The following is a 14,932-nucleotide window of genomic DNA, read 5'->3' as shown; positions in this document are numbered from 1 at the left end:
GTTAGCTGGTGTTTGATGATGATGTTTAGCGGTGTTGATGATGATTGTAGCTGGTGTTGATGATGATGTTAGCTGGTTGATGATGAGTGTTAGCTGGTGTTGATGATGATGTTAGCTGGTGTTGATGATGATGTTAGCTGGTGTTGATGATGTTGTTAGCTGGTTTGATATTGATGTTAGCTGGTGTTGATGATGTTGTTAGCTGGTGTTATGATGATGTTAGCTGGTGTTGATGATGTTGTTAGCTGGTTTGTGATGATGATTGTTAGCTGGTGTTGATGATGATTGTTAGCTGTATGACTGAGATGTTAGCTGGTGTTGATGATGATGTTAGCTGGTTGCTTGATGATGTTTTAGCTGGTGTTGATGATGTATTTAGCTGGTGTTGATGATGATGTTAGCTGGTGTTGATGATGATGTTTAGCTGGTGTTTGATGATGATTGTTAGCTGGTGTTGATGATGTTGTTAGCTGGTGTTGATGATGTGTTAGCTGGTGTTGATGATGATGTTAGCTGGTGTTGATGATGATGTTAGCTGGTGTTGATGATGATGTTAGCTGGGTTGATGATGATGTTAGTCTGGTGTTGATGAGGATGTTAGCTGGTGGGTTGATGATGTTGTTAGCTGGTGTTGATGATGATGTTAGCTGGTGTTGATGATGATGTTAGCTGGTGTTGATGATGATGTTAGCTGGTGTTGATGATGATGTTAGCTGGTGTTGATGATGTTAGCTGGTATTGATGATGATGTTAGCTGGTGTTGATGATGATGTTAGCTGGTGTTGATGATGATGTTAGCTGGTGTTGATGATGATGTTAGCTGGTGTTGATGATGTTGTTAGCTGGTGTTGATGATGATGTTAGCCGGTGTTGATGATGATGTTAGCTGGTGTTGATGATGTTGTTAGCTGGTGTTGATGATGATGTTAGCTGGTGTTGATGATGTTGTTAGCTGGTGTTGATGATGATGTTAGCTGGTGTTGATGATGATGTTAGCTGGTGTTGATGATGATGTTAGCTGGTGTTGATGATGATGTTAGCTGGTGTTGATGATGTTGTTAGCTGGTGTTGATGATGATGTTAGCTGGTATTGATGATGATGTTAGCTGGTGTTGATGATGTTGTTAGCTGGTGTTGATGATGATGTTAGCTGGTATTGATGATGTTGCTAGCTGGTGTTGATGATGATGTTAGCTGGTGTTGATGATGATGTTAGCTGGTATTGATGATGATGTTAGCTGGTGTTGATGATGTTGTTAGCTGGTGTTGATGATGATGTTAGCTGGTATTGATGATGTTGCTAGCTGGTGTTGATGATGATGTTAGCTGGTGTTGATGATGTTGTTAGCTGGTGTTGATGATGATGTTAGCTGGTATTGATGATGATGTTAGCTGGTGTTGATGATGATGTTAGCTGGTGTGTTGATGATGTTAGCTGGTGTTGATGATGATGTTAGCTGGTGTTGATGATGATGTTAGCTGGTGTTGATGATGATGTTAGCTGGTGTTGATGATGAGTTAGCTGTATTGATGATGATGTTAGCTGGTGTGATGATGATGTTAGCTGGTGTTGATGATGATGTTAGCTGGTGTTGATGATGTTAGCTGTGTTGATGATGTTGTAGCTGGTGTTGATGATGATGTTAGCTGGTGTTGATGATGTTGTTAGCTGGTGTTGATGATGTTAGCTGTGTTGATGATGTTGTTAGCTGGTGTTGATGATGTTGTTAGCTGGTGTTGATGATGATGTTAGCTGGTGTTGATGATGTTGTTAGCTGGTGTGATGATGATGTTAGCTGGTATTGATGATGATGTTAGCTGGTGTTGATGATGTTGTTAGCTGGTGTTGATGATGATGTTAGCTGGTGTTGATGATGATGTTAGCTGGTGTTGCTGATGTTGTTAGCTGGTGTTGATGATGATGTTAGCTGGTATTGATGATGATGTTAGCTGGTGTTGATGATGATGTTAGCTGGTGTTGATGATGATGTTAGCTGGTATTGATGATGATGTTAGCTGGTGTTGATGATGATGTTAGCTGGTGTTGATGATGATGTTAGCTGGTGTTGATGATGATGTTAGCTGGTATTGATGATGTTGTTAGCTGGTGTTGATGATGATGTTAGCTGGGTGTTGATGATGATGTTAGCTGGTGTTGATGATGTTGTTAGCTGGTATTGATGATGATTGTTAGCTGGTGTTGATGATGATGGTTTTAGCTGGTTTTGTTGATGATGATGTTAGCTGGTGTTGATGATGTTGTTAGCTGGTATTGATGATGATGTTAGCTGGTGTTGATGTTGATGTTAGGCTGGTGTTGATGATGATGTTAGCTGGTGTTGATGATGACTGTTAGCTGGTGTTGATGATGATGTTAGCTGGTTGTGATGATGATGTTAGCTGGTGTTGATGATGATGTAGCTTGGTGTTGATGATGATGTTAGCTGGTATTGATGATGATGTTAGCTGGTGTTGATGATGATGTGATCTGGTGTTGATGATGATGTTAGCTGGTATTGATGATGATGTTAGCTGGTGTTGATGATGATGTTGCTGGTGTTGATGATGATGTTAGCTGGTATTGATGATGAGTTAGCTGGTGTTGATGATGATGTTAGCTGGTGTTGATGATGATGTTAGCTGGTATTGATGAGTTAGCTGGTGTTGATGATGATGTTAGCTGTGTTGATGATGTTAGCTGGTGATTGATGATTGATGTGATTAGCTGGTGTTGATGATGTTAGCTGGTGTTGATGATGATGTTAGCTGGTGTTGATGATGATGTTAGCTGGTGTGTGATGATGTTAGCTGGTGTTGATGGATGATTTAGCGGGTATTGATGATGATGTTAACTGGTATTGATGATGATGTTAGCTGGTTGTGATGATGTTAACTGGTGTTGATGATGATGTTAGCTGGTGTTGATGATGATTTAGCTGTATTGATGATGTTAGCTGGTGTTGATGATGATTTAGCTGGTATTGATGATGTGAGCTGATGTTGATGATGATGTTAGCTGGTGTTGATGATGTTAGCTGGTGTTGATGATGATGTTAGCTGGTGTTGATGATGATGTTAGCTGGTGTTGATGATGTTAGCTGGTGTTGATGATGATGTTAGCTGGTATTGATGATGATGTTAGCTGGTGTTGATGATGTTAGCTGGTGTTGATGATGATGTTAGCTGGTGTTGATGATGTTAGCTGGTGTTGATGATGATGTTAGCTGGTGTTGATGATGATGTTAGCTGGTGTTGATGATGTTAGCTGGTGTTGATGATGATGTTAGCTGGTGTTGATGATGTTAGCTGGTATTGATGATGATGTTAGCTGGTGTTGATGATGTTAGCTGGTGTTGATGATGATGTTAGCTGGTATTGATGATGATGTTAGCTGGTGATAATTGGTTCTTTACCCTTCTATCTGGCAACAAAACTGACACCTTTTTGCAAGGAGTCATGTTTGCATAGACCGCAATACCTGCAGTCATAAATACAAACAAAAGACATAACTCTGATGATGTGCACTGTCCTTGAAGTTGATTGGTCCACACCCGAGACAGCTTTCCTTCGAGCCTAGTCTCATATGGGTTGGACCAGATGACGCCAAAAGGCGCATCTGGTCCAACCCATATGAGACTAGGCTCGAAGGAAAGCTGTCTCGGGTGTGGACCAATCAACTTCAAGGACAGTGCACATCATCAGAGTTATGTCTTTTGTTTGTATTTATGACTGCAGGTATTGCGGTCTATGCAAACATGACTCCTTGCAAAAAGGTGTCAGTTTTGTTGCCAGATAGAAGGGTAAAGAACCAATTATCATATTTTTACTGGCAAATGAGGTCCCCATAATGTTAGCTGGTGTTGATGATGTTAGCTGGTGTTGATGATGATGTTAGCTGGTGTTGATGATGATGTTAGCTGGTATTGATGATGATGTTAGCTGGTGTTGATGATGATGTTAGCTGGTGTTGATGATGATGTTAGCTGGTATTGATGATGATGTTAGCCGGTGTTGATGATGATGTTAGCTGGTGTTGATGATGATGTTAGCTGGTGTTGATGATGTTGTTAGCTGGTGTTGATGATGATGTTAGCTGGTGTTGATGATGATGTTAGCTGGTGTTGATGATGATGTTAGCTGGTATTGATGATGATGTTAGCTGGTGTTGATGATGATGTTAGCTGGTGTTGATGATGATGTTAGCTGGTGTTGATGATGTTAGCTGGTGTTGATGATGATGTTAGCTGGTGTTGATGATGATGTTAGCTGGTGTTGATGATGATGTTAGCTGGTATTGATGATGATGTTAGCTGGTGTTGATGATGTTGTTAGCTGGTGTTGATGATGATGTTAGCTGGTGTTGATGATGATGTTAGCTGGTGTTGATGATGTTGTTAGCTGGTGTTGATGATGATGTTAGCTGGTGTTGATGATGATGTTAGCTGGTGTTGATGATGATGTTAGCTGGTATTGATGATGATGTTAGCTGGTGTTGATGATGATGTTAGCTGGTCTTGATGATGATGTTAGCTGGTATTGATGATGATGTTAGCTGGTGTTGATGATGATGTTAGCTGGTGTTGATGATGATGTTAGCTGGTGTTGATGATGATGTTAGCTGGTGTTGATGATGATGTTAGCTGGTGTTGATGATGTTGTTAGCTGGTGTTGATGATGATGTTAGCTGGTGTTGATGATGATGTTAGCTGGTGTTGATGATGATGTTAGCTGGTATTGATGATGATGTTAGCTGGTGTTGATGATGTTGTTAGCTGGTGTTGATGATGATGTTAGCTGGTGTTGATGATGATGTTAGCTGGTGTTGATGATGATGTTAGCTGGTGTTGATGATGATGTTAGCTGGTGTTGATGATGTTAGCTGGTGTTGATGATGATGTTAGCTGGTGTTGATGATGATGTTAGCTGGTGTTGATGATGATGTTAGCTGGTATTGATGATGATGTTAGCTGGTATTGATGATGATGTTAGCTGGTGTTGATGATGATGTTAGCTGGTATTGATGATGATGTTAGCTGGTGTTGATGATGTTGTTAGCTGGTGTTGATGATGATGTTAGCTGGTGTTGATGATGATGTTAGCTGGTGTTGATGATGATGTTAGCTGGTATTGATGATGATGTTAGCTGGTATTGATGATGATGTTAGCTGGTGTTGATGATGATGTTAGCTGGTGTTGATGATGATGTTAGCTGGTGTTGATGATGATGTTAGCTGGTGTTGATGATGATGTTAGCTGGTGTTGATGATGATGTTAGCTGGTATTGATGATGATGTTAGCTGGTATTGATGATGATGTTAGCTGGTATTGATGATGATGTTAGCTGGTGTTGATGATGATGTTAGCTGGTGTTGATGATGATGTTAGCTGGTGTTGATGATGATGTTAGCTGGTGTTGATGATGATGTTAGCTGGTGTTGATGATGATGTTAGCTGGTGTTGATGATGATGTTAGCTGGTATTGATGATGTTAGCTGGTATTGATGATGTTAGCTGGTGTTGATGATGATGATGTTAGCTGGTGTTGATGATGATGTTAGCTGGTGTTGATGATGATGTTAGCTGGTGTTGATGATGTTAGCTGGTGTTGATGATGATGATGTTAGCTGGTGTTGATGATGATGTTAGCTGGTGTTGATGATGATGTTAGCTGGTGTTGATGATGATGTTAGCTGGTAATGATGATGATGTTAGCTGGTATTGATGATGATGTTAGCTGGTGTTGATGATGATGTTAGCTGGTGTTGATGATGTTGTTAGCTGGTGTTGATGGTGTTGTTAGCTGGTGTTGATGATGATGTTAGCTGGTATTGATAATGTTGTTAGCTGGTATTGATGATGATGTTAGCTGGTGTTGATGATGATGTTAGCTGGTGTTGATGATGTTGTTAGCTGGTATTGATGATGTTGTTAGCTGGTATTGATGATGATGTTAGCTGGTGTTGATGATGATGTTAGCTGGTATTGATGATGTTGTTAGCTGGTATTGATGATGATGTTAGCTGGTGTTGATGATCATGTTAGCTGGTATTGATGATGTTGTTAGCTGGTATTGATGATGATGTTAGCTGGTGTTGATGATGATGTTAGCTGGTGTTGATGATGATGTTAGCTGGTATTGATGATGATGTTAGCTGGTATTGATGATGAAGTTAGCTGGTGTTGATGATGATGTTAGCTGGTGTTGATGATGTTGTTAGCTGGTGTTGATGATGATGTTAGCTGGTATTGATGATGAAGTTAGCTGGTGTTGATGATGATGTTAGCTGGTGTTGATGATGTTGTTAGCTGGTTTTGATGATGATGTTGCTGCTACCCGCAACTGCTTTTCCAGGTTTGCTCCTAGATTTGTTGAATTTCGAGTTGTGCAGTTGCCTTGGCAGGGCCAGATCCAAATGATTTCGCGGGCCTCATACGGCCGGACTTTCCCCACCCCTGATTTAACTCACATCCATACATCCCTGAAGGTTCTTGAAGCCAAGCCCGTGGTGGACACCAGCTCTCCAAGAACATGCGACCATCTGAACACAAGGAGCAAGAAGATGCAGGTACATTGACATCTACAGGATGTCACGATGATGTTGTTGATTGATGATGAGGATTGATTGATTGATAATAATTACGATTTAGATTCGTAACCCGCTCTCGAACGATGGTGTCTGAAGAACGCTGTGTGGCTAAGGCAGGGGTGATGGTGATGGTGGTGGTGATGATGGTGGTGATGATGATGGTGGTGGTGGTGATGATGATGATGGTGGTCATGATGATTGTGGTGATGATGATGGTGGTGGTGATGATGGTGGTGGTGGGGATGGTGGTAGTGGTGATGGTGGTGGTGATGGTCGTGGTGGTGATGATGGTGGTCATGATGGTTGTGGTGATGATGATGATGGTGGTGATGATGGTGGTGGTGGGGATGGTGGTGGTGGTGGTGGTGGTGATGATGATGGTGGTCATGATGATTGTGGTGATGATGGTGGTGGTGATGATGGTGGTGGTGGGGATGGTGGTAGTGGTGATGGTGGTGATGGTGGTGATGGTCGTGGTAATGATGGTGGTGGTCATGATGATTGTGGTGATGATGATGGTGGTGGTGGTGATGATGGTGGGGATGGTGGTGATGGTGATGGTGGTAATGGTGGTGATGGTTATGGTGATGATGGTGGTGGTGATGATGATGATGGTGGTCATGATGATTGTGGTGATGATGATGGTGGTGGTGGTGATGATGATGGTGGTGGGGATGGTGTTGGTGCTGATGATGTTTATGGTGGTGATGGTGGTGACGGTGATGGTTATGGTGATGGTGGTGGTAGGGATGGTGGTTATGATGCTGATGGTGGTGGTGGTTATGGTGATGGTGGTGGTGGTGGGGATGGTGGTGATGGTGCTGATGATGGTTATGATGCTGATGGTGGTGACGGTGATGGTTATGGTGATGATGGTGGTGACGGTGATGGTTATGGTGATGATGGTGGTGACGGTGATGGTTATGGTGATGATGTTGTCAATGTCGACGTTGCTGGCTCCCCACCAGGCGCAGGAGGAGCGAGTGGCGGCCATCGAGCACGAGAACCGGGCCCTGCTGGGCCGCATGGCTCACATCGCCGGCACGGGCGGGCGGCTCGACCACCGCAACTCCTACGTCGCCCGCAGGTAACGGGGAGCCTTTTCCACTGCGCGCTCGACCCGTGCCAGACCCGTGCTAGACGCCGTGTGAGGCCTGGATCAAAGCCGTTACAGACGTGTGTTGGACCCCTACGTGGGCAGTGAGAGACCCGTGCTAGATCCGTGCCAGATCCGTGCCAGACCCGTGCTAGACCCGTTCCAGACACGTGCTAGACGCCGTGCGAGGCCTGGATCAAAGCCGTACCAGATGTGTGTTGGACCCCTACGTGGGCAGTGAGAGACCCGTGCCAGAGCCATGCCAGACCCGTGTCAGATCCGTGCCAGATCCATGCCAGACCCGTGTCAGACCCGTGCCAGATCCATGCCAGACCCGTGTCAGATCCGTGCCAGACCTGTACCAAACCCATAGCAGACCTGTGGCAGACCCGTGCTAGACCCGTGCTAGACCCATGCCAGACCCGTGCCAGACCCGTGCTAGACTCGTGCCAGACCTGTGTCAGGCCCTTACCAAACCCCTACCAGACCTGTGCCAGACCCGTACCCGACCTATTCGAGATGCATGCAGACCCGTGCCAAGATCCGTGCCACACCTGTACCGAACCCGTATCAGACCTGCGGCAGACCCGTGCCAAGATCCGTGCCACACCTGTACCGAACTCGTATCAGACCTGCCGCAGACCCGTGCCAAGATCCGTGCCACACCTGTACCGAACCCGTATCAGACCTGCGGCAGACCCGTACCAGAGCAGTGCGAGACCCGTGCCAGACCCGTGCCAGACCCGTGCCAGACCCGTGCCAGCCCGATGCCATACCCTTGCCAGACCCGTGCCAGACCCGTGCCAGACCCGTGCCAGACCCGTGCCAGACCCGTGCCAGACCCGTGCCAGACCCGTGCCAGACCCGTGCCAGCGAATTTTTTTTTCCACAACCACAAGGCCGCCCTCTCCCCGCTGACTCGCTCTCTCCGCTCTCTCAGCCTGAACGGCGAGCAGCGAGGGCGTGAGCTGGAGCGGCTGGCGCGGGAGAACCGGGCGCTGCTGATGAGGCTGCAGAAGTCGAAGCCGTCGTACAGCGCCCAGCAGTGGGAGCAGCAGTGGCTTCGCTCCCAGCAGATCACTAGCAACATCAGCCGCTTCCCTCGGGGTGGTGGCGGTGGTGGCGGTGGTGGTGGTGGTGGCGGTGGTGGCGGCGGTGGACAGGTGAGACAAAGACAAAGGTCCCGCCCTGCCATACCGTAGAGCCTTAATAGGCTGTTGGGGCAAGGGCTGTTAGCGTGCACACACAGACACATAGACGCACTCACATGCACACACACACAGACGCACTCACACAGACACACACACACTCACACAAACTCACACGCACGCAGACGCACTCACATGCACACACACACAGACACACACAGATTACACACAAACAGACACACACAGACACACACAGACACAGACAAACACAACAACAACAACAACCGCCATTCGCCACTAAGTGGCGGTGACGTCACTACGATGCTTGTGCCAGGCCAAGTGGACCTTGAGGCCACGTGAAGTGTCGAACGCCCGCTGGCAGGAGGTCACGGGGCAGACCCAGCAGGTGCCACGGGTCGACTGACCGAGATGACCGAGATGACTGGCTGATGCACCACCTGTGCCCCCTACTGTGCCAACTTGCTGTGCTTTAGCCACCCGGCGCTCCGCTCGTTGTTGTGAGCGTCGCTCCTCCGCCCTCCGTTGTTGTTGGAGGGCGACTGCCTCCAACTGCCCAGTAGCGTCCTTCACGAGCCTCCTCCACTGAGGCCGATCTTGACACCGCTGGTACCAGTCATCGGCAAGTCCACTCAGCTCCACGTCCTCCTGTACCACATCACTCCATCTCTTCTCCAGCCCGTGCCGCGCCCGTTTAGCCCCCTCGATCCGGCCGAACAAAAGCTGTTTAGGCATGCGGTGGCTGGGCATGCGGGCTACATGACCCAGCCAACGCAGCCTTGCCTGCCGGAGGAGCTCACTGATGGGACTTTGCCCAGATCTTTCAAGGATTTGTGAGCTCCTCACACAATCCAGCCTGGTTAAACCCAGGATGGATCGTAGGCAAGCCAGTCTAAATGTTTCCAACCGGCGAAGATGCTCCACTAGGGGGGTCCACGTTTCGCAAGCGTAGAGAAGGGAGGGAATGACCGTGGCCGAGAAGACCTGAAGCTTCGTGTGGAGTGACAGACCAGGTAGCTTCCACATTGCGTTATGCAGTCGATGTAAAGATAATGCCGCTCGACTGATGTGGAGTGAGACCTCTGCTGTCAAACCGGAGCCGGTCATGAGCACACTGCCCAGGTATGTGAAACTCTCCACTCTCTCCACAACTGCCCCATCACCATTTGGTACAAAATTGCAGGCGCATCTTACAGATGACAAGTCGATGGTCAGAGGGCAGATCAGCTCCACGGTAAAGTCCTGGTGTCAAGGACATGGGCCCTTATCCGCTGGTCGGTAATTTTATAGTCCAGCAGATGTTCTTGCTTGGACCTGGCATGCATCCATGATGTTGTGTGGATGCGCCGATGCCGGAACAGCGTGTTGGTAATTACAAGCCCATGGGCTGCACAAAACTATAGCAGCCTCCTACCGTTGTTATTGAGCTGATCTGGCCCATGCCTTCCAATCACTCCAGACCAGGTGCCAGCATCATGACCCACTCGGGCATTGAAGTCACCCAACAAGATGACTCTGTCCCGAAGGGCCACTTTAGCCAGCACCTGTGACAGGAGGTCATAGAATGCATCTGACTCATCGGCCTTGCCTGCATTCCTCCACGGATGTTCGTCTTTGGTGGGGGCATAAGTAACCACGACCACCACTCCTCACCTCTTATTGATGGGAAGGCGAGCCCAAAGTAGCATGGGGCTTACAGCTGCCCACACCTCACCGCCACGCTCCCACGCCCCCTTCATTCTTTTGTTCAAAAGAAGAGCCACTCCCTGTTGTTTGGCAGTCTACTGCCCCGAGTAGAGGGCTGTCCACCCCTCACGGTGGCAGGAGCCAGAGCCGGTCCACCGGACCTTCTGAATACCGCAGAGATCCAGGCGGTACCGGTCCAGCTCCTGACAGAGGAGTGGCAGCCTCCCCTCCGCAGTGAGCGTTCGAACATTCCACGTGGCCACCCACACGAAGTGGCTTTTTTGCTGTTTGTGGAGGAGCCCCGAGGGTAAAAATTCAGTCTCCTGGCTCTGCCAAATGGGCCTTGGCCAGGAGACGTCATGGACGCCTGTCCCCCCGGGGCCTCTGGCACAAGCTGAGTTGGATGATTGTTTCATGGTTTAGTGGTCATTAATTGAAGGTGGAGGGGTTACCAGCCCCTCGCACCCATCCAGAGCCCGCTTTGGCCGCTGTGGTGGCTACAAACGTCATGAGGGGGAGGGCGAATCGACAATTGACGCTCCCCCCACGGCACTGCTGCTCACTAAAGCGTTGGCGTCCGTCACCAACGAGGAGGTAGAGGGTTGTTTTGTAGGACTCTCACACACAGACACACAGTCACACACATACACTCACACACATTCACACATACACACACACTCACGCAAACACACACTCACACACTCACACACAGACACACAGTCACAGACACACCCTCTCTCACACACACTCACACACTCACACATACACACACACAGACACACATACACACACTCATACACACTCATACACACTCATACACACTCACACAGACACACAGACACATACTCACACACTCACACATACACACACACTCACTCACACACACACTCACACACTCACACACTCACACGCACACACTCACACAGACACACACTCACGCACACTCACACACACACACACCCTCTCTCAAACACACACACACTCTCTCACACTCACACACTCACACACACACCCCTCTCTGTCACACTCTCAAACACGCACACTCACACACACTCATACACACTTACACAGACACACAGACACATACTCACACACTCACACATACACACACACTCACTCACACACACACTCACACACTCACACGCACACACTCACACAGACACACACTCACGCACACTCACACACACACACACCCTCTCTCAAACACACACACACTCTCTCACACTCACACACTCACACACACACCCCTCTCTGTCACACTCTCAAACACGCACACTCACACACACTCATACACACACTCACACACACTCATACACACACTCACACACACTCATACACACTCACACACACCCTCTCTCACACACACACTCACACACACACTCACCCTCTCACACACACACACTTACTGTGACACAAAAGGTAAAGACAAAGATCCCCCGTGTAGCCTCAACAGACTGTAGGGGCAAGTGCTGTTAGCGAGTAGCACCTATGAAGGCCGGCACGGCACACGAGGGGGTGGGTGGCCAGCACCACGCCCGGCCGCCTTTGTCTCCCCAGTGGCGATGTTTACTACACACCACACCAGGTACTCATTTGAGGCTGAGTCGACCTAGGGGAGGCCCAGGACCGGTTCAGAGAATCGCCACTGGTGGTGGCCGTGAGCGGGAATCGAACCCGGGTCGCCAGGTTCGTAGCGCAGCGTAGCGCTGACTGCAATAACACACGTTGTTGTGGTTGTTGTTGTGGTTGTTGTGGTTGTTGTGGTGGTTGTTATTATTGTTGTTGTGGTTGTTGTTGTGGTTGTTGTTGTGGTTGTTGCTGGTGTGGTTGTTGTTATGGTTGTTGTTGTTGTGGTTGTTGTTGTTGTTATGGTTGTTATTGTGGTTGTGGTTGTTGTTGTGGTTGTTGTTGTTGTGGTTGTTGTTATGGTTGTTATTGTGGTTGTTGTGGTTGTTATTGTGGTTGTTGTTGTGATTTTCATGGTTGTTGTTGTGGTTGGTGTGATTGTTGTGGTGGTTGTTGTGGTGGTTGTTGTGGTTGTTGTGGTGGTTGTGGTGGTGGTTGTTGTGGTGGTAGTGGTGGTTGTGGTGGTTGTTGTTGTAGTGGTGGTTGTTGTGGTTATTGTTGTTATTGTGATTGTTGTGATTGTTGTTGTTATGGTTGTTCTTGTGGTTGTTGTGGTTGTTGTGGTTGTTATTGTGGTTGTTGTGGTTGTTGGTTGTTGTTGTGGTTGTTGTTGTTGTGGTTGTTCTTGCTGGTGTGGCTATTGTTATTGTTGTTATTGTTATGGTTGTTGTTGTGGTTGTTGTTGTGGTTGTTGTTGTGGTTGTTGTGGTTGTTGTTGTGGTTGTTGTTGTTATGGTTGTTATTGTGGTTGTTGTTGTGGTTGTTGTTATGGTTGTTATTGTGGTTGTTGTGGTTGTTATTGTGGTTGTTGTTGTTGTGATTTTCATGGTTGTTGTTGTGGTTGGTGTGATTGTTGTGGTGGTTGTTGTGGTGGTTGTTGTGGTTGTTGTGGTGGTGGTTGTTGTGGTGGTAGTGGTGGTTGTTGTGGTTATTGCTGTTGTGGTTATTGTTGTTGTTGTTATTGTTGTTGTTGTGATTGTTGTGGTTGTGGCTCTGCAGCTGAAGCCGGCGGGAGGAGCTCCCAGGAGAGGCGAGGCGACCAGGAGCCCCGAGCAGCCGTGACGTCACCACCCCACGTGACGTCACTACCCACGTGACGTCACCACCCCACGTGACTTATCTAAACACGTGCTTCTCTCTCTCTGTGTGATCACCATCATCACCGTGGTTTAGGGGGGCCGTCCATAAATGACGTCACGCGATTTTGGACGATTTTTGACCCCCCCCCCCGTCGTCACAAAAAGTCTGACCCCCCCCTCTCAAATATGCCCCCCCAAATAAATACATATTTCCATTTTTAAAAATAAAACATGCTTCAAATCGCTTTAAACTATTGTCATCGTAGTGCGTATTCAGTGTGGCGCTGCACTCTGATGTTGTAGGAGGAAACATTTATTACAAAGTCTATTTAACTAAGTAGAACGTGTTGTCTATTTTTATTTTAAGTTGCACATTTTACGTGACGTCACATTTCTCAACCCCCCCCCCCCTCGTCACACATCGTCACAAATGTCTGACCCCCCCCCCCCCAGGTGCGTGACGTCATTTATGGACGGCCCCTTATTCAAAAGTCTATTTAATTAAGTAAAAACGTGTTGTCTATATTCATTTAAAGTTGCACATTTTGATGTGACGTCACATTCCTCAACCCCCCCTCGTGACACATCGTCACAAATGTCTGACCCCCCCCCTCACCCATTAGGTGCGTGACGTCATTTATGGACGGCCCCTTATTCACTGCTGGATGGAATTCAATGATTATGATGCTTTGTGTTATAAAATCCACGTGTTTCTCTCTCTCTCTCTCGTCGATTTCCGATTCCTCCTGTGCCGATGAGATGTTGACCACCTCGCCTGGTGCACAGGAGGTCGTGGGTTCGATCCCGATCCTGACGATGCCTGCTGCTGCTGCTGTAGATGTGGAGTTTGCGTCTCTCTCATCATCATCATCACGGCGGCTATGAGATGTTGACTACCTCGCCTGGTGTAGAGGAGGTTTGTTAGGTTCCATCCCGACCCCGACGAATCCCTGCTACTCTCTATTTGGAGTCTGCGTGTCTCTCTCTCTCTCTTCTCGTGGTTTGCGTGGAGTTGTTTGTGTTTCATTCCGGCCCTCCGATGATTCCTCTTCACGTTCAGAATCGCTAAGAGCATTTGGCCCGTAAGTCTCTTCAATGCTACACGGGGAGGGGTCTTTGTGTGCTGTGTGTTGTAGCGATCTGTGTTGCTGATATTAAACTGTGATTCAGAATGAGCACCGTCTTTTTCTCTCTAGGTTCACAATGGCCATGTCAGAGACACTGAGCCACACGCAGACTCACCTAGAGACTCACCCACTCACTCACCCACATACTCACAGACCCACCCACTCACTCACCCACAGATGCACCTACTCATTAACCCACCCACTCACTCACCCACTCACAGACTCACTCATCCACCCACTCACCCACTCACAGACTCACCTACTCACTCACCGACCCACTCACAGACTCACCTACTCACTCATCCACCCACTCAATCACCCACCCACACACAGACTCACCTACTCACTCACCCACCCACTCACTCACCCACAGACTCACCTACTCACTCACCCACCCACTCACAGACCCACCCACTCACTCACCCACAGATGCACCTACTCACTCACCCACCCACTCACTCACCCACTCACAGACTCACTCATCCACCCACTCACCCACTCACAGACTCACCTACTCACCCACCCACCCACTCACAGACTCACCTACTCACCCACTCACCCACTC

The 14,932-nt window shown here is 48.0% G+C and overlaps 1 protein-coding gene across 1 annotated transcript; it reads left to right on the top strand.

Annotated features, from left to right (window-relative positions):
- The first annotated feature begins 5,876 nt into the window (after window positions 1–5,876).
- Window positions 5,877–14,415, top strand: LOC133360950 (sperm axonemal maintenance protein CFAP97D1-like). The gene is made up of 4 exons (XM_061579838.1): window positions 5,877–6,566; window positions 7,556–7,674; window positions 8,624–8,846; window positions 13,161–14,415. Exons 1-4 carry the CDS (start codon window positions 6,294–6,296, stop codon window positions 13,221–13,223), a joined length of 678 nt encoding a protein of 225 aa, XP_061435822.1. The 5' UTR covers window positions 5,877–6,293; the 3' UTR covers window positions 13,224–14,415.
- The last annotated feature ends 517 nt before the right edge of the window (window positions 14,416–14,932 follow it).

The sequence above is a fragment of the Lethenteron reissneri genome, chromosome 70 (assembly GCF_015708825.2).
Source record: "Lethenteron reissneri isolate LAM-NWPU_2019-01 chromosome 70, ASM1570882v1, whole genome shotgun sequence".
Taxonomy (NCBI): Eukaryota; Metazoa; Chordata; class Hyperoartia; order Petromyzontiformes; family Petromyzontidae; genus Lethenteron; species Lethenteron reissneri.
The sequence above is the reverse complement of the archived record's forward strand: the minus strand, read 5'-3'. Positions and strand labels throughout refer to the sequence as shown.

Bases quoted from the DNA above. Each gene is read 5' to 3' on its own strand.
- LOC133360950 (XM_061579838.1), top strand. From the start codon at position 6,294: ATGATGTTGTTAGCTGGTTTTGATGATGATGTTGCTGCTACCCGCAAC. The intron at 6,567-7,555 runs GTACATTGACAT...GCTCCCCACCAG, and splicing joins CAAGGAGCAAGAAGATGCAG to GCGCAGGAGGAGCGAGTGGC. The intron at 8,847-13,160 runs GTGAGACAAAGA...GTGGCTCTGCAG, and splicing joins GTGGTGGCGGCGGTGGACAG to CTGAAGCCGGCGGGAGGAGC.